The 20,111-nt window shown below is 53.3% G+C and overlaps 1 protein-coding gene across 7 annotated transcripts in view; it reads left to right on the top strand.

Moving 5' to 3' along the window:
- The first annotated feature begins 838 nt into the window (after positions 1 to 838).
- Positions 839 to 20,111, top strand: part of LOC133354898 (putative tyrosine carboxypeptidase MATCAP2) — a 65,213-nt gene continuing 45,940 nt past the window's right edge. For 3 of the 7 annotated variants that reach the window (XR_009756643.1, XM_061572075.1, XM_061572081.1), the window contains exon 1: positions 856 to 982. Coding sequence is in view for 1 of the 7 variants with exons in the window: in XM_061572079.1 (XP_061428063.1) it covers positions 943 to 982 (40 nt within the window). In the remaining 6 variants the exon portion in view is untranslated. Of the gene's footprint in view, positions 983 to 2,562; positions 2,617 to 20,111 lie in introns of all 7 variants that reach the window. The other 4 variants (XM_061572076.1, XM_061572079.1, XM_061572077.1 and 1 more) reach the window with 4 other exon arrangements.

The following is a 20,111-nucleotide window of genomic DNA, read 5'->3' as shown; positions in this document are numbered from 1 at the left end:
AGTGGGCGTTCGACACTTCACGTGGCCTCAAGGTGCACTTGGCCTGGCATAAGCGTCGTGGTGACGTCACCGCCACTTAGTGGCGAATGGCGGTTGTTGTTGTGGGGGGAGCGGTGGGTGTAGTGGTTAGCGCGCTGTCTGTGTGTGTGGGGGGAACGGTAGTGTAGTGGTTAGCACGCTGTCTTTGTGTCTGTGTGTGTGGGGGGAGCGGTAGTGTAGTGGTTAGTGTGCTGCGCTACGAACTCGGCGACCTGAGTTCGATTCCCGCTCACGGCCACCACCAATAACACTTATTTGAACCGGCCCTGGGCCTCCCCTAGGTCGACTCAGCCTCAAACGAACATCGCCACTGGGGAGACAAAGGCGACCGGGCGTGGTGATTTCGAAAAGTTTTTTGGTTCGGCCATGTTTGTTTGTTGTAGTACGGAGTTAGAATGATGACTTTAATCTAAGTTGTCTTGTGGTTGTTGTTGTTTGACTTGCATCCCACTGGGATTTTTGCACAGTGTTGGTGTACGGTGCTTTTTTCTGGAAGATTTTTTGCAGTTTTTTCCTGGATTTTTCTGTTTGCGCATAGTCACTTTCAGATGTTTTCTTGTTCGTGTTTTAGTTGTTTGTTTGTTGCGGTTGCACCCGATTCAAGAGCCGAATGGCTCACAGTACTATACCAAATAAATGAAACTGAAAAACTGAAGCCGGGTAGTAAAATCTAGTATTAAAATAAATGTGCAAGAAGCCCAATTGGGGTTGCCTGGCAACCGGTAAACCACAGCGGCGTGACGTCACGGCGCGCTCACGTGACGCCCCCCTAGAGGAGCGCGCGCACCAAGCGGGGTGGTAGTGCCCCCCCCCCCTCGTTGAGGTTCCGCGGTCTTCAGACTGGAGGCGGGCGACTCGTCTCATGGAGGGTTAGAACGCGACAGCGACCTCTTCCTCCCCGTGATGAGGGCGGCGTTGCCCACGGACGCCATTCGAGTGAGAGGTGAGAGAGGAATCGCCCTTTACGCGGTGTGCGTGGCTGGGTGTTCGTTGTCTTGCGCCGCCCGCCTCTGTGCTGAGCAGGTGAGAGGGGACACTGATCATCATCAATCACTTCTGGCGGGCTTGATGCCATCTCATGCCATCATCGTGCACATTGACGACACTCACTGTCTCTCGTGTAAGTGATGCCGTTTATCCAACCAGTTATACGCCCATTGAGATTCTCCTACTTGTGGTGTCTCTTAACGTCTGTGAAAAAAGAGCTTTATAGCTCATCGGATTCGTCCAGTATAAATGAAATAATTCTCGTTCTGAACTAGGTGGATTCCTCCAATATGAATTAAATATTCTGATTTTGAACCAAGGTGAGAGGCTTTGGGATCCATTAGGCCTTTGGGATTCATTATCACTTCTGGTTAACATTTTACATTTACTGTTCTCATTTTCGGGAGGGTTCTTGCATTGGGATTTTATTTTGAGACGTTTTCAGACAATTCGTGACGCGAGCGTTTATTGTACACGTGGGGAGGAGGAACCCCATGCCTTGCGCGAGGGGGCAACGCTCTATCCCCGTACAGATGGAAACAGATAGCGATTAGCCCACTTGGTGTATTGCCTTCTAGCGAGCTCAGGGTTATGGCACCTTCGAACCTTGCAGTTGTATTGAGGGACTGTGTCGTTGTCTTGGTGCGGTCTGTGCTTATGCAATTAGAACGTGTGTGTATACTTTGTTGCGTATTTATTTTTTGTCATTTGCTTTGCTTTCCTATAATTTTCACTACGATCGTGTTTTTAATTGTTGTAACTTTCTAACCCGCCCAGACTGGACAACTGATCCATATGGCGGTACCCCGGGGTCTCAAAATATAATAAATGGCCGAGGCAATTAAATATTTTACTTCTGGGATACGTTTTTTTCCAGGGGTGTGCTTAACTTCGCGACTGGAGTACAAATCAATCCGAAATCGGTGCTATTCCGCGATGTCGACACGCACCGAGGTCGATTGCGCCGAAACCCTGAACGCTCGTACGCACCGTAGTGGTGCATCGTGAGTACAGCTCGTCGAGATGAGTCGATTGCCACATCGCCGACCATCAACAGACTAAAAATGACTGCAACACGGACATTGTGCGAGAGCCGGGATACTATGGTGCCCCGGGGTACCGCCATAAGGTTCAACTGTGAAAAAGAGCTTCATAACTCATCGGATTTCTCCAGGATCAATACATATTCTCATTCTGAGTTTCACAACATCCATCCGCACCTCCTATTAGCACGGTTGGCTGCGTATGGTGCGAAATAAGTTCAACATACATATATTTATGTAATCTACCGCCCTGCTTTAACCAAGAGATAACCAATTGAGATTAATCTAATTGGTAACCTTTATTTAAAACTGTGTTCGCAAGAGCCCCATGCGATTTAGTAGCGCTTGTGATTAATGCCCTTTTCTTAGCCCCTTGAGCTTTGTCGAACTAGGGGAGAGCTCATTCACAACTATTATATCTGTTAGCGATTGTCATTCATGTCCTTTGTTAACAAGGTGAGTTCAAGTGATTTTACGTCTTCTATTTTACCAGGTATCAGACATTGAGACTCTACTGTGTTCTATGCGGGAGATAGGCCTCGGCAAGGTAAGGTAATTTACCCTTTTTACCGGGTAAAAGGGTAAAGGTAAAGGGTAAAGATGTCGACATGCCAAGGGGTAAGGTAAAGGGTAGGGGTAAAGGTAGCTCAGAAGAATTACCCGGTAGGGTAAAGGTAGCGCAAAGTATTACCCGGTAAATACGGTACATTGTTTACCGCTAAAAGCTCCGTCGCGCAGTCCGTGGCCTACATTTAATAAGTAATATTAAAACAAACTTGATTAAAAACACGCTTTTATGAAATGTACGAGTAATGGCAGAACTCCACGACTCCAGGAAGTGGCCCCGAAGCTTGCCACAACGTAAGGGACCGTGGCCAATTACAGCCAACGTCAGTTGAGCGTGGACAATTAGACCCAAGCTGAAACATAACATCTAAAAAAGATTGTTTAAAAATATATAGATTTTTTTATTATAGAATATAGTATTGTCATCAGTATGACCTAAGTATACCAAGTTTGCAGTCGATACCACATTAGGAAGTGGGTAAAAAATGAGTTTCAAGATTTGAGGATACAACAATAACGACAACGACAGAAAGAGTGAGTTAAAAGAAAGCGTGTAAAATTGGAATAATCGAGAGTATTCTATATGATTAAAGCGATCTACCGAGCATTTACTTTATAAACCTTGTTCATGTGTAGTAGTTCCCTAGTAATTACCCTGTAAACGGGTAATTTGTATGGGGTAAGGGTAAACGGTAGGGTAAAGGTAAGCTCGTTGCTTTTTACCTTTTACCTTGTACCTTACCTGCTAAAGGGTAAAAGGTAAGGGTAGAGTGATTGATAAGGTAAAAGGTAGGGTAAAGGTAGGCTCGTTGTTTTTACCTTTTAACTTTTACCTTACCTTGCCGAGGCCTAGCGGGAGACCCAGGTTGGGGCTAACAAGAAGATCAGGATGTGAATTCTGAAACTCATCATCTTCTCACTCAAATGAGCAATGGGGTTGTCTTATCGCCTCATAAAGCATTCCACATTCCGATGACGGGAGCCAGTCTTCTTTGAGACAATCACTTTTCACAAAGCGGTAATCATGTTGGGCGGAAGCTTGGTGCAGTGGTAACACTGGTGCCTCACAGTAAAAGGCAGAATCAGAATCTGTATTTATACTGGAGGAATCCGATGAGCTATACAGCTATTTTTCACAGATGTCCAGTAGTTAGATTCCTAACTTGTTTGGATTCCCAACTTGAGCACTTTACTGTGTGAGTCTGTATGTTCTCCACCTGTTCTACATGGATTTCCTCTGGGTTTGCCCATTTATTCCCATAGCGGAAAGAAGACACAATGTAACTGGTTTTGGCCAAACAACCCAATGTTGAAAAGTTAGCTGGAAAATACTCAATTGGGGTTACACGCAGCAGCAACATCGTTCCCAATTATAAAAACTCAGCAGGACGCCCTGAAAAAGTGCCATAAGAGTCGGTGAAGCTTTACTGGCTAAAAAAGCGCAACAATACAGTCATACCCCGATTCACAGCAATCCCTTTTACTACGTTTTGCAAATATATTGTCACTTTCTAGATTTGATGCTTTCGTGACTGCAAGGATTCATACTCTCTGGTTTTTCGGTAAAGTCACTTAGGTAAAAAATAAAATAAATGAAAACTAAATTAAATCACGACGTTTCGGAGGCAACACAAGCTTCCGCCTTCAGGAGGAACTGTTACAGCCAAAGTCACTATAGTAAGTGAAGAGAGCTAATAGAGAAACGCGACTATATCGGGTAAGAGGGGGGGGGGGGGGAGCCAAGGTAGGGGGGGGCATGGGGGGGGGGATGCTAGGCTGAGTTAAGCTGATAGATAACATCTATTCATTATGCAAGAGGGGGGGGGTGAGTTATTCACTATAGTAATTTTGCTGTAGCGTGTTCCACCTTTACCCTTTCGTTGTAGTGTATAGTAGTGTATAGTAGTGTGAGACTAGGCTCTAAGGAAAGCTGTCTCAGGTGTGGACCAATCAACTTCAAGGACAGTGCATATATTATCAGAGTTATGTTTTTTGTTTGCATTATGGCTGCAGGTATTGTGGTCTATGCAAACATGACTCCTTGTAAAAAAGTGTCAGTTTCGTTGCCAGATAGAAGGGTAAAAAACCAATTATCATATTTTATACTAGCAAATGAGGTTCCAATGGTGTAAATGCTTACCCCGAGCTCTCATACTCTGATGGTGCGTTGTCTTTGAGTTGTGCGCCTTTTGGCGTCATCTGGTCCAACCCATGTGAGACTAGGCTCTAAGGAAAGCTGTCTCAGGTGTGGACCAATCAACTTCAAGGACAGTGCATATATTATATATTATCAGAGTTGTGTTTTTTGTTTGCATTATGGCTGCAGGTATTGTGGTCTATGCAAACATGACTCCTTGTAAAAAAGGTGTCAGTTTCGTTGCCAGATAGAAGGGTAAAACACCAATTATCATATTTTATACTGGCAAATGAGGTTCCAATGGTGTAAATGCTTGCCCCGAGCTCTCATACTCTGATGGTGCATTGTCTTTGAGTTGTGCGCCTTTTGGCGTCATCTGGTCCAACCCATGTGAGACTAGGCTCTAAGGAAAGCTGTCTCAGGTGTGGACCAATCAACTTCAAGGACAGTGCATATATTATCAGAGTTATGTTTTTTGTTTGCATTATGGCTGCAGGTATTGTGGTCTATGCAAACATGACTCCTTGTAAAAAAGTGTCAGTTTCGTTGCCAGATAGAAGGGTAAAAAACCAATTATCATATTTTATACTAGCAAATGAGGTTCCAATGGTGTAAATGCTTACCCCGAGCTCTCATACTCTGATGGTGCATTGTCTTTGAGTTGTGTGCCTTTTGGCGTCATCTGGTCCAACCCATGTGAGACTAGGCTCTAAGGAAAGCTGTCTCGGGTGTGGACCAATCAACTTCAAGGACAGTGCATATATTATATACTAGCTGTACTACCCGGCTTCGCCCGGGACTTGTATCCACCACGGCCGGCCGCCTTTGTCTCCCCAGTGGCGATGTTAATACGCCACAGCAGTTACTCGTTTGAGGCAGAGTCGACCTAGGGGAGGTTCAAACAATGGTCACCGGTGGTGGCCGTGAGCGGGAATCGAACTGGGTTCGCCGGGTTGGTAGCGCAGCGTAGCGTTAAGCACTACACCCACCGATCCTCACACACCACACACGCACAGACGCACACACAGACACACACACAGACACGCAGACACACACAGACAGACACACACACACACAGACACACAGACAGCACGCTAAGCACTACACTACCGCTCCCCACACACCACACACGCACACACACAGACACACACACAGACACACACACAGACACACACACAGACACACACACACAGACACACACACACAGACACAGGCAGCACGCTAAGCACTACACTACCGTTCCCCCTACACAACACACGCGCGCGCGTCCATAGGTACACATACACGCGCTTGCTGCAGACACACACGACTGTCAGGGTGCGTACGGCAGTAAACGACTGAAATAATAAAGCGGCAATGCTGCGCAAGGAACGCCTTAGACCTGCAACACATTTGTGTAATGCGAGCGTAAACACACAAACACATACAAACACATACACAATACACACACACATACATGCAGACACACAGACAGACACATAACACACATACATACACACACATACATACACAGAAACACATACACACACATACATAGACACACACATACATACACACAAACACATGCACACGCATACATATGAAGTACCCGTCGAGGACGCTTGACAACGGAGTTGAGGCACACGTATATTTATTTAACAAGTTGCCAGTACAGGACAGCACTAGAGGGGGTAGCGGCCCCCTCACCCGTATAACTCAGGGAATACCCCTAGCTATCCATAGCCTATCCCCTGAGTCCTCCACTAAAGAGCTAGGGGAGGCTGTCTGGCCCGACACTGGTAATCGGGCTACGGTACCCGGAGTCCCAGAGCACTGGCTCTGGTTCACGGGACCACGCCGCTGGCTCGAGCCTGATCCCGTGGGGCCCTGATAAGGGCGGCGATCAGGGGGAGTCCAGGGCTCTAGCTACGACGTCTTCCGACTTCTTAGCTTAACTATAACATAACTGCCTAAGCCCATATAACGACCCCTTTTTATACCCAACCCTCCTTGAGGGGTGGGGCCCCGGGGGATCGTAACGCCGAACCAGCCCCCCCCCAGGGTGTCTGGCTCGGACGTCGCAGAGGGCATCTCCCTGTGCACACACGTAGCCCCGCCCACTGTGTTTCTTTCCCATAGGCTGCCATGCATAACGGCCCTCTCTCTAACATCCCTACATCACTCCCCCCCGCATAGCTCGCAGCCGTCCCGGCTGCAACAATTTCAACAAATGAATCTTTACCCCTTGACTCCCCCCGTGTGTGCCCCATTTTTTCATTTAACAGAACGAGAATTGAACAACAACACTAACAATGCCCCTAAAGGGAGAACAAACCGACGCGCCCCCCCCCCCGAATAAATACGAAATCCGTAGAGGCAAGATATGTACATTTCCCGGAACCCTCAGCGCACACACAACACGCACACAAGACGCACACACACACACAGCCATAATACAACAACGCGCCAAGAGCGCCACACGAACGCAGCGTCCAGTAACAATAGCACACGAAAGTGTACCAGAAAACGCAAAAAAAATAAAAATTTTTTCTTATTTTCGTTTCGTTTTCACTTCTTGTTCGCGTTCCAGTGTTTTTATAAGAGTCTGCGCATTTTAGCGCGCGTCCTTGCCGCAGGCCCGTCACAAGGGCCAACCTCAGATGGCGGACCATTCGGTGGCCGCTGTCCCATCCGAGGCGAGTCCGCAATTGGAGTGGCGGGACCCTCGGCATCCCCCGTGAGGGATGTGCGCGAGCCCGTCATTCCGGGAGAACCTGGGGGCGGGGCAACCGGCAAGACGTCAGGTGAGATCAACAGAGGCGGACCCTCCGGGTCGGTCGACCCCTCACATGCTTGGCCCTGCGCGTGTGGAGCAGAGCCCCGCACCGCAACGAAGGGTTTTAGTCTAGAGGGGTGAACGAACCACCGGCGCCTCCCCCACTTGATACGAACGCACTGCGGTCGCAAAACCTCGACCACCTCGACGGGGCCCCGCCATGGCCGTACCAGTTTCGAGGAGGTCGCAAGCGGTACCTGGGGACAGTGCAGCCATGCCCTGTCCCCTGGCTTCCACTGCAGCACGTGCGCGCGCGCGAGTCTGAGGCGCTCATTCGCCTTTTGGCGCATGCGGGAATTGAGCATGGCAGCATCCCGCGCCTCAGTTAGCTTTTGAAGGTTAAATTTAACGTGCTCGTCCAATTTTATTTTACCTAGAGGCGCGGGGATCTGCAGCTGTGCCCGAACAGGTGGGTCATGTTCGCGACCATACATGAGAAAGAAGGGTGAAAATCCCGTGGCAGCATGGGGGGCCAATCGATATGCTGCCAGGACCCCTTGAATTTGCAAGTCCCAATTGGTCTGTGACTCCGAAACCAGGTGCGACAACATAGACGTGATGGTACGATGCAGACGCTCGACCATCCCGTCAGTTTGTGGGTGATAGGGAGAGGTACGAATCTTCTTTGTACCTAGGAGATCACAGACTTGTTTGAGGAGGTTCCCGGAAAAATTTTTACCCTGGTCGGTCAGCAGCCGCTCCGGAGCACCTTTGTCCATGACGTAGCCTTGGACAAAGGCGTCCACGATGGCTGCTGCCGACTGATTTGCCAGGGGCCAGGCCATAGGCCAGCGTGTGAAGTATTCGACCCCTGTTAGCAAATATCTATTGCCCCTAGGGGTGGCGGGAAACGGCCCCAGGATATCCAACGCTACGAGTTCGTTCACCCTGGAGACTGTGATGGACTGCAACGGCGGGTTCGACTCCCGAGCTGGTGGTTTGCGTTGCGCACACCGGGGGCATGCTGCCAGCAGATCCGTGACATCCCGTGTCATGCCCGGCCAAAAAAAATCCAGCTGGAGCGAGGCGAGGGTCTTTTGGGTACCCAGGTGGAGGAGGCGCTCATGAGCAGCCCACACCACCTTACCCCGTAACCCCGCAGGAACTACCAGCCGGTGACGGTGGGATTTACCGTCCCAATGCATGAGCAAGCCTGCGTGTATTTCCCAATTGTCGGCATCACCCGTCCCACACCCCCTCTCCCTGGCGCGACGACGCAGCGCGAGGAGGGAGGCGTCCTCCATCTGGAGGCGTCCCCACTCAATCACAGGCAACCCAAGCAGGGAATCCCTTCCCTGTTTCCCGATCTCATCGGGGAGCGATGTGTCAACATCGGCGGCGGCCGCCAGGACTGGAACCGTCATGTCCCCCGCTGGCTTGCAACGCCCCGACCCCAGGAGGCATGCGCATTCGGAGGTGGTTGGCATGCGCGACAGAGCGTCCGCATTTGTGTGGCGAATGCCCTTACGATAGGTGGTGTCAAAATCGAATTCCTGGAGGACCTCCAGCCATCGGGACAATTGTCCCGATGGCTGTTGAACCTTCAGGGCGTACTGCAGTGCCGCATGATCCGTACGGACAGTGAAATGCTGACCGTACAGATATGGGCGGTACTGTTGGATGAAGAAAACAATTGCCAACAGTTCTCTACGGGTGACACAATATTTTTGCTCCGCTGGAGACAACACCCGACTGCCGTACGCAACCACCCGTTCCACGCCATCAACCACCTGGGAAAGCACGCCTCCGATACCTGTGTTGCTCGCGTCGGTGTCGAGCAAAAACGGCCTCGAAAAATCGGGGTAAGTCAAAGGAGGAGCCTTCACCAATGCATCCCGAAGGGAGCAGAAAGCTACTTCCTCATCCCGACCCCAGTGGAACCGAACCCCTTTTGATGTCAAAGCATGTAGGGGTTTGGCAATTGTAGCAAAATTAGCGACGAACCGTCGGTAATATGAAGCGAAGCCAATAAAACTCCTCACCTCCCCCACCGAGGTCGGAATTGGCCAGGAGCTGACACACTGCGTTTTGGCGGGATCGGTAGCAATACCCGAGCGCCCCACGATGTGCCCCAAATAACGCACTGACTCGCGAAACAAATAGCATTTTTGGGGCTTAAATTTCAAATTAGCAGCCCGCATCCTTTGGAAAACCGCCCGCAGCCTCTGGAGATGTTCGTCAAAGGTTCTTCCAAAAACAATTACGTCATCCAAATAAATCAGGCACGATTCCCATTGCAATCCAGCCAAAACCAATTCCATCAACCGCTGGAAGGTTGCCGGCGCTGAGTGTAAGCCCATCGGTAACCGGTTGAATTGGAACAGGCCGTGCGGTGTACGGAAAGCGGTTTTAGGCTTCGAGTCATCGTCCAGAGGAAGCTGCCAGAATCCCGAAAGTAAATCTAGTGTGGAGAAGAATCGCGCTCCCGCCAAGGCGTCCAGCGATTCGTCCATCCGTGGGAGCGGGTATGCGTCGGCAACCGAAACCTTATTAAGGCGACGGAAATCTACGCAAAACCGCAACGAGCCATCCTGTTTCTTAACCAGGACAATCGGTGCTCCCCAAGGGCTGGTAGAGGGAGAGATAATGTCGGCGGCTAACATGTCATCGACAGCCGATTTGACATGGTCCTTTTCGGCGGGACTCAACCGAAAAGGATTTTGGCGAATAGGCGCGCTGTCACCCGTGTCAATATGGTGACGCAGCAGGTGAGTACAACCCAAATCGTATTTATTCCGACTGAAAACGTCGGAAAATTCCTTTAGCAGCGATCTAAGCCGTTGGCGCTCTAAATTGGACAGGTTCGTCGATCCCGCACAAAGCGCGTCGAGCCACCCTTCATCGCCGTCCGAATGCGGGTGCGTCCGAGCAGCAGTGTCAATGTGGTTCACGGCAGGTTCCTCGCAGGGCACCGGCGTCGCGTGAGCGAGCACAGTCCCTTGGGGAACCACTACTGTCTGCGACCCGACATTGAGGACCGCGATGAAGGGATCCTCGTCCCCCCTTACGATGGTCTGGGCCGGAATTAAATGAGGCCCATTAACCCCGGCCCTAGACGGCCCCAGCACAACACCCTGATCCCCAACACCCTTAGCGAAGGGCCTACGAAGTTTAAGAGGTACCAGCATTTGTGCCCCCGGCGGCACACGCACTGTTTTTACGACGAACGCCGGTACCGTCGCGAACGCCGTCCGAGTCGCTACAGGGGAAGGCAGGAACGCCATACGTCGCCCCGACGGAAGCTCAATGCATCCTTGGTCGATCAAAATACGAATTGGCATCCTGCCCAAGAAGTCCGTCCCCAGCAGGCACGGAACTGCCAGTGAGGAGGAGACAAAAATCGGCCCCGACAATTTGATGTCCCCGATAGAAATTTGCGCTCGAATCTGTCCCACGATGCCGAGAGAGCCCCCGTTAGCGGCATAGAAAGGGACATTAACCGGTAGCAAAGGACGGCTCTGCACCGGTAGAATATTGTAAATTAGTTCCGAAATAATTGTCGCCGATGCCCCTGTATCGACTATGATGCGTACCTCCACCCCATCAATGTAACCGACCACGGCCGACGATCCCGACGCCGCGGCCACCACGCGATGGGCCAACACGGACCACCGCTCGGGCTCGATTTGAGTCCCCGCAGTGATCCGCGCCGGTCCATCGCAGCGCCCCACCGGCCCCCCGTTCGTTACGGTGCGAGAGTGTGCGACAGGTGGGTGCGTTGGCCAAACATGTGAGGTGCCGCGACTCGCCGGATCATGGTGCTGGAGCTTGGGAGGAGGAAGAGGAGGGCCGGCGTCCTGTCGAGGCGTCGTCCCCCGCTGTCGAGGAGAACGGCACCCCGAGGCGACATGGCCCCGGATGCCGCAGTTGAAGCACCGCGGGAGCGCCGATGGAGACGATGGACGGTCGAAACGCCTCGACCCGTCCCGACCCGGCCGCGCCCCCGTCGTCTGTTGCCGTCGATGGTCGACGGCATAAAGTTCTTCTGACGGAAGGGTGGCTGCAGCCACCGCACGCCCAGCCGATGCCCTGTTTGCCTTTCGCCGCTGCTGCAGAAGGTTGGCGTGGAGGAGTCGCGCAGCCTGGAGGGAGGTCATTTCTGCATCCCCTTGTGCGATGACGACGATGTCGAGGTCGTCCGCCAAGAGGAGGATCTTCTCCGCGACCATTGCGTCCACGCCGTCGTCGTCCATGCGGGGAAAGGCTGTTTTTGCCAGCGCCAGAAGACTTGTCCGGAAAGCCAGAGGCGACTCTTTTTCACCCCGCCTGCGATCGTAGAACTGCTGACGGCATTCGGCTGAAGGTCCATAGACCCCGGCCAGCAGCTGTAGCGCCATTGGTAGTGTAGCCCGCTTCTCTTTTGGCGCCGACGTGAGTGCGGCGAGCGCGTCCCCATCGAGGAGCGCCGGCAGCGCGCAAAGGGCCTCCTCGTCGGACCACCGCGCCATCTCCTGATGGGCGAGGAAGCGTCGCCGGAAGCCGCCCCAGTCACCCTCCGCACCGATGAATTCTTTCAGCGGGGGCAGTCTTTGGTGAAGCGCAGCGGTCGATGTGGACTCCCGCAGGTTGCTTTCACCTCCCTTTGGCGGTGCCTCGGCGCGACTGGCCGATGGCATCGCCTGTCGCGGCAGCGATGACGCATCCTTCGGCTGCGATGACGCTGCAGCCCCGGCGACGGCGATGTCGGAGCCGATGTCTAAGCTGGCCACGCCCCGAACAGCCGCGGCGTCCATGGCGGGAAATTCAAATTTTGAAGTCGCTGAAATGGCGGGAAAGTGCTCCGGCCGCCGGTTCTCCTCGCCCTGCGGTGGACCACCAGCCCCCAACCGCGTAATGCCTTCCAGTGTGGCGGCAGCGGCATAAAGTAGCTCCGCCAGCCGTTCGTGAGCCAGTCGTAGTGCATCTGGCTGCGGCCCCTCTCCATGCTGACGTCCCGGTGAGAAGGCGCCAGGCTCCGGCTGCACCCCATCTTGTTGCTCTGTCTCGGGCTCGGCGATTTCCGCGGCGTCCTCCTCTCGTGGTACCCTGGTCCGAGCTGTATGGCGCGTTTCCATTTTTACCACTTCTGACGCCAGATGAAGTACCCGTCGAGGACGCTTGACAACGGAGTTGAGGCACACGTATATTTATTTAACAAGTTGCCAGTACAGGACAGCACTAGAGGGGGTAGCGGCCCCCTCACCCGTATAACTCAGGGAATACCCCTAGCTATCCATAGCCTATCCCCTGAGTCCTCCACTAAAGAGCTAGGGGAGGCTGTCTGGCCCGACACTGGTAATCGGGCTACGGTACCCGGAGTCCCAGAGCACTGGCTCTGGTTCACGGGACCACGCCGCTGGCTCGAGCCTGATCCCGTGGGGCCCTGATAAGGGCGGCGATCAGGGGGAGTCCAGGGCTCTAGCTACGACGTCTTCCGACTTCTTAGCTTAACTATAACATAACTGCCTAAGCCCATATAACGACCCCTTTTTATACCCAACCCTCCTTGAGGGGTGGGGCCCCGGGGGATCGTAACGCCGAACCAGCCCCCCCCCAGGGTGTCTGGCTCGGACGTCGCAGAGGGCATCTCCCTGTGCACACACGTAGCCCCGCCCACTGTGTTTCTTTCCCATAGGCTGCCATGCATAACGGCCCTCTCTCTAACATCCCTACACATACATACATACAGACACACAGACATACACATAAACACATACACACATACACACATAGACATGACCCGGCTTCGCCCGGGTCTTGGATCCACGATGCCCGGCCGCCTTTGTCTCCCCAGTGACGATGTTCACACACGACAGCAGTTACGCGTTTGAGGCTGAGTCGACCTAGGGGAGGCCCAGGTCCGTTTCAAATAATCGTCAGCGGTGGTGGGCGTGAGTTGGAATCGAACTGGGGGCGCTCAACCAGCTTAATGACTATTTGTACAAAGAACATATAAAGAATCGATTATAATAAGCAGGCAACAGTCCACATTATAGACTGCCAGTACACGCACTCAGCTTCATAAGCAGGCTAGAGTGTACATGATAGACTGGCAGTAGGCTTACCCAGCTTAATGACTATTTGTACAGTGAACATTTAAGTAATCGATTGTTGGCGCGTTGGGTTTAAAAGTAATATTAATTGCACACATTGTGGTGGGGGTGGAGTGAAGAGTACGAAAAACTTTGATGAATTTACCTCAGAGTGGCGTGGTGGGTGTCGAGGCCTAGTAGCGTGCAGAGCCTGCGGCCTCGCCAAAATTGGGCACCCGGCAGAGGCAGGGTACGGGTGGCGTTCCTTCCCCCCCCCTCAGCGCTCCAACAATACTGTGTAATGGCTATTTAATTAATTACGGAGCCTATGAAAGTGGCGAAGGCGTGGCTAGCCGTTGGCAGGGGCAACCGCCGTCGAATGAAAGTGCAGCCCTTGGCGAAGGCGTCGCTAGCCGTTGCCAGGTCCAATGAAAGCGGCGAAGGCATCGCTAGCCGTTGGCAGGGGCAACCAGGCGTCCAATGAAAGTGCGTATGGTCCGGAGACACACAGACACACAGACAGACAGACAGATTCACGATTTTATATATATAGATTATCAGAGTTGTGTTTTTTGTTTGCATTATGGCTGCAGGTATTGTGGTCTATGCAAACATGACTCCTTGTAAAAAAGGTGTCAGTTTTGTTGCCAGATAGAAGGGTAAAAAACCAATTATCATATTTTTTTACTGGCAAATTAGGTTCCAAATATTTCCTATTAACTAGATGTTATCTATCAGCTTAACTTAGCGTCCCTATTAATCAATTCAACTTCTGCCCCTTTGTTCACGGTACCCCAATACACCCCCCTCTCCTGCATAATGAATAGATGCTATCAATCGGCTTAACTCAGCCTAGCATCCCCCCCCCATGCCACACCCCCCCACCTTGCCCCCCCCCTCTTCCCCTATATAGTCGCGTTTTTCTATTAGCTCTCTTCACTTACCGCTTTGGCTGTAACGGTTCCACCTGAAGACGGAAGCTTGTGTTGCCTCCGAAACGTCGTGATTTAATTTAGTTTTCATTTATTTTATTTTGTTTTTTACCTACGTGACTTTACCGAAAAAAACCCAAAGAGTATGATGTCACTTTATTAACACCACAACCTGATTACGTCGCCTCAACCCACACGTCGTTGACAACATCGTCCGTCCTTTCTCACTATCCGTCACTTCTTAGCTTTTGCCTACACCTACCCTGTAAATCGCTTTAATTGATGTCGTTTCAATATTCGTCGTCGCACCTTTCACGAATGCATCCCCGACGTAAACCGGGGTATCGCTGTAATGCTATTTTTTATCAACCCTGATCATGAGCTAAGTAGTCTCCAGACTGGAATTTGAACACACTGAGTAACATGTACAGTATTTTACAATTCGGTTGACAGTACAGCAAGTTGGTTGTTGACAATTTGTGTGTGTGTAGGGCTGTTACAGAGGGTCTGTTTGTGTAGGGCTGTTTGCATAAGGGCTAACGGAAAACAAACACAGTGGGCGGGGACTCCGTGAGCACACGGGGTGGTGCCCGCAACGACGTCCGTACTGGACGGCGTGAGGGGGGTTTCGATCCTCTAGGGGGGTATAAAAAGGGTTGAGCCAGAGAGCTCGGGGCTCAGTCTTAGAGTAGTTAAGGGAAGAGAGAAGACCGGCCAGATAGGCCCTGGACTCCCCCTGGGACACCGCCCTTGTAAGGGCAGTGCAGGCTGGAGCCAGTGGCGTGGTCCCGGAACCAGAGTCAGACCTCTGGGATTCCGGGTACCGTAGCCCGACTAACCAGTGTCGGGCCAGACAGCCTCCCCTAGCTCGTTAGCGGAGGACTCGGCTAGGAAGGCTAGCTAGGGGTGAATTCCCAGTTGTACGGGTGAGGGGGCCGATACATCCCTCCAGTACTGTAAAGACATTGTGTAAATAAATACGTGTGCCTTACCCCGTTGTCCACGAGTCTTCAAGAACACTTCATCTGGCGTCAGAAGAACCAAGAACATGGACACGCGCCAAACAGCTCGAGCCAGGGAACAGCAAACGGAAGACGCCGCCGAAATTATCGAGCCCGAGATGGCTCAACAAGACGACGTGCAGCCGGGGCCGGACGCGTGCGTACCGGAGCGTCGCCATGAAGAGGAGCAGCGGTCAGACAACCTGAGGCTGGCTCACGAGAGGCTGGCGGAGCTGCTCTACGCCGCTGCCGCTACGCTGGAGAACATCACACGGCTGGGGGCTGGTGGTCCACCGCGGGGCGAGGGGAACCGGCGTCTGGAGCGCCTTCCCGCCATTTCTGAAGATTCAAATTTTGAATTTCCCGCCATCGACGCAGCGACCGCCAGGGGCGTGGCCAACCTCAACCTGGGGTCCGACATCGGCCGCGCTGGGGCTGCCGCATCATCGACGGAGGAGGGCGCGTCATCAAAGCTGCGACAGGCGATGCCATCTGCCATTCGCGCCGAGACGCAGCCGAGTCGGGGAGGCAGCAGCCCACGGGACTCCACGGCAACCGCGGCACTACATCAAAGGCTGCCCCCGCTTAAAGAATTCGTGGGCGCAGAGGGCGACTGGAGCGGCTTTCGAAGACGCTTCCTCGCCCACCAAGAAATGGCTAAATGGACAGACGAAGAAGCTCTCAGCGCCCTGCCGGCGCTCCTGGACGGCGACGCGCTGGCCGCCCTAACATCGGCACCGAAGGAAAGGCGCTCTACGTTGCCGATGGCGCTGCAGCTGCTGGGAGGGGTCTACGGACCATCGGCGGAATGCAGACAGGAGTTCTACGACCGCAAGCGGGGAGAAAAGGAGTCGCCCCTGGCGTACCGAACGAGCCTCCTGGCGATGGCCAAGTCGGCCTTCCCCCGTATGGATGACGACGGCATCGACGCTATGGTAACGGAGAAGATACTCCTCCTGGCCGACGATCTTGACATCGCTGTCGTCGCACAGGAGGACGCGGAAATGACATCGCTCCAGGCGGCGCGGCTCCTCCACGCAAACCTCCTGTCGATTCGGCGCAAAGCCAGCAGGGCATCGGCGGGGCGTGCGGTGGCTGCAGCCACCCTTCCGACGGAGGAACTCTACGCCGTCGACCACCGACGGCAACAGGCGACGAATGCACGGCCGGGCCAGGACGGGTCGGGCCGTGCCGACCATTCGTCACCTCCGACGTCGCTCCCGCGGTGTTTTAACTGCGGCGTCCGGGGCCACGTCGCCTCGGGGTGCCGCTCTCCTCGTCAGCGCGGGACGACACCTCACCGGGACGACGGGCCTCATCCCAAGCTCCACCATCAAAAACCGGCGAGTCGCGGCACCCCACACGTTTGGCCCACACACACACCCGTCACGCACTCAAACACCGCGACGAGAGGGGGGCCGGTATCACGCACCATCGCACCATCACGCACCACTCCGGGTACCCATATCGAACCCGGCCAGTGGTCCGTGCTGGCCGATCGTGTGGTTGCCGCATCGTCGGGGTCGTCGGCCGTTGTAGGATATATCGACGGGGTGGAAGTGCGCATCCTGGTCGATACGGGGGCATCGGCGACTATTATTTCGGAATTAATTTATAACATTCTCCCTGTCCGGAGTCGTCCCTTGATGCCAGTTAACATACCATTCTATGCGGCTAACGGGGGCTCACTTGGCATCATCGGACAAATTCGTGCCCAAATTTGTATCGGGGAAATAAAATTGTCTGGGCCGATTTTTGTTTCTTCCTCGCTGGCGGTTCCGTGCCTGCTGGGGACGGACTTCCTGGCCAAAATGCCGATTGTAATTTTGATCGACCAGGGGTGCATAGAGCTTCCATCGGGCAGACGCATGGCGTTTCTGCCATCACCGGTTGCGACTCGGACGGCGTTCGCGACGGTGCCGGCGTTCGTGGAGAGAACGGTACGCGTTCCTCCGGGAACGCAAATGTTGGTACCCTTGAAACTTCGGCGGCCCCTCGTTAAGGGTGCTGGGGCACAAGGGGTACTGTTGGGACCGTCTAGGGCCGGGGTTAGTGGACCTGACTTACTACCGGCCCAGACCATAGTGAGAGGGGATGGTGAACCCTTCATCGCGGTCCTAAATGTGGGCTCGCGGACGGTGGTGCTCCCACAGGGGACCGTGCTTGCTCACGCAACGCCGGTGCCGTGTGAGGAACCCGCCGTAAATTCCGTCAACACTGTCCCTGCGTCGCGACCGCGTTCGGACAGCGATGAAGGGTGGCTCGAGGCGCTTTGTGCGGGATCGACGGACCTGTCCGATTCAGAGCGTCGACAACTTAAAACATTACTGCGAGAATTTTCCGACGTTTTTAGTCGAAATAAGTATGATTTGGGTTGCACTCACTTGCTGCGTCACCATATTGACACGGGTGACAGCGCGCCAATTCGCCAAAATCCGTTTCGGTTGAGTCCCGCCGAAAAGGACCATGTCAAATCGGCTGTTGATGACATGTTGGCCGCGGACATCATTTCTCCTTCCACCAGCCCTTGGGGAGCGCCGATCGTCCTGGTTAAAAAGCAGGACGGTTCGTTGCGGTTTTGCGTTGACTTCCGGCGTCTTAATAAAATTTCGGTTGCCGACGCATACCCGCTCCCTCGGATGGATGAATCGCTTGACGCCTTGGCGGGAGCGCGATTCTTTTCCACACTAGATTTACTTTCGGGATTCTGGCAGCTTCCTCTGGATGATGAGTCAAAGCCTAAAACTGCTTTTCGTACGCCGCACGGCTTGTTTCAATTCAACAGGTTGCCGATGGGCTTACACTCGGCGCCGGCAACTTTCCAGCGTTTAATGGAATTGGTTTTGGCTGGACTGCAATGGGAGTCGTGCCTCATTTATTTGGATGACGTTATCGTCTTTAGTAGAACTTTTGATGAGCATCTCCAGAGGTTGCGGGCGGTTTTCCAAAAGATGCGGGCTGCTAATTTGAAATTCAAGCCCCAAAAATGCCATTTGTTGCGTGATTCGGTGCGTTATTTGGGGCACATCGTGGGACGCTCAGGTATTGCTAACGATCCCGCCAAAACGCAGTGTGTCAGCTCCTGGCCGACTCCCACCTCGGTGGGAGAGGTCAGGAGTTTCATTGGGTTCGCGTCGTATTATCGACGGTTTGTTGCTGATTTTGCAACAATTGCTAAACCCCTGCACGCTTTAACATCTAAAGGGGTTCGTTTCCACTGGGGTCAAGAGGAGGAGGCTGCGTTCCGCTCCCTTCGGGACGCCCTGGTGAAAGCCCCTCCCTTGATCTACCCTGATTTTTCGAAACCCTTTTTGCTCGACACCGATGCGAGCAACACGGGTATTGGGGGTGTGCTTTCCCAGGTGGTTGATGGCGTTGAACGGGTGGTCGCGTACGGTAGTCGGGTGTTGTCTCCTGCGGAGCAGAGATATTGTGTTACCCGTAGAGAACTGTTGGCAATTGTTTTTTTCATCCAACAGTACCGCCCATATCTGTACGGTCGGCATTTCACCGTCCGCACAGATCATGCGGCACTACAGTATGCCCTGCGGGTTCAACAACCATCGGGACAGTTGTCTCGATGGTTGGAGGTTCTCCAGGATTTTGATTTTGAGACCACTTACCGTAAGGGCGTTCGCCATACCAACGCGGACGCTCTGTCACGCATGCCAACCACCTCGGAATGTGCATGCCTCCTGGGGTCGGGACGTTGCAGACCTTCAGGGGACGCATCGGTTCCGATCCTGGCAGCCACCGACGACGACGAACCACTGCCTGATAATTCGATCGAACAACAGGGAAGGGATTCCCTGTTGGGGTTGCCCGTCACTGAGTGGGGGCGCCTCCAAATGGAGGATACCTCCCTCCTCGGGTGGCGTCGTCGCGTCGGGGGTGCTGGCCGGGTGAAAGGTGATTCGGGTGCATGGGAAATGGTACAGGGTCTGCTCATGCATTGGGACGCAAAATCACAGCGACATCGGCTGGTCGTCCCTTCGGAGTTGCGAGGCAAAGTGGTGTGGGCCGCGCATGAGCGCCTGTTACATCTGGGGACTCTAAAGACCCTTGCACTGATACAACTAGATTTTTTTTGGCCTGGTATGACAAAGGATGTGGGGGATCTTTTGAGTTCATGCCCGCGGTGTGCGCAACGGAAACCGCCGGCGCGGGAGTCTAACCCGCCTTTACAATCAATCAAGGTGTCCAGAATAAATGAGCTTGTCGCACTGGACATCTTGGGGCCATTTCCCGCCACCCCCAGGGGCAATAGGTATTTGCTGACAGGAGTCGAGTATTTTACGCGCTGGCCCATGGCCTGGCCCCTTGCCAACCAGTCGGCAGCAGCCATCGTGGACGCCTTTGTTCAGGGATACGTCCTGGACAAAGGTGCTCCGGAACGGCTGCTGACCGACCAGGGTAAAAATTTTTCCAGCAAATTACTTAAACAAGTCTGTGACCTCTTAGGCACAAAGAAAATTCGGACCTCCCCGTATCACCCACAGACCGACGGAATGGTCGAGCGCCTGCATCGCACCATTTCGTCAATGATGGCACAGCAGGTCTCAGATTCTCAGACTGATTG

Source organism: Lethenteron reissneri, chromosome 49, assembly GCF_015708825.2.
Source record: "Lethenteron reissneri isolate LAM-NWPU_2019-01 chromosome 49, ASM1570882v1, whole genome shotgun sequence".
Taxonomy (NCBI): Eukaryota; Metazoa; Chordata; class Hyperoartia; order Petromyzontiformes; family Petromyzontidae; genus Lethenteron; species Lethenteron reissneri.
The sequence above is the reverse complement of the archived record's forward strand: the minus strand, read 5'-3'. Positions and strand labels throughout refer to the sequence as shown.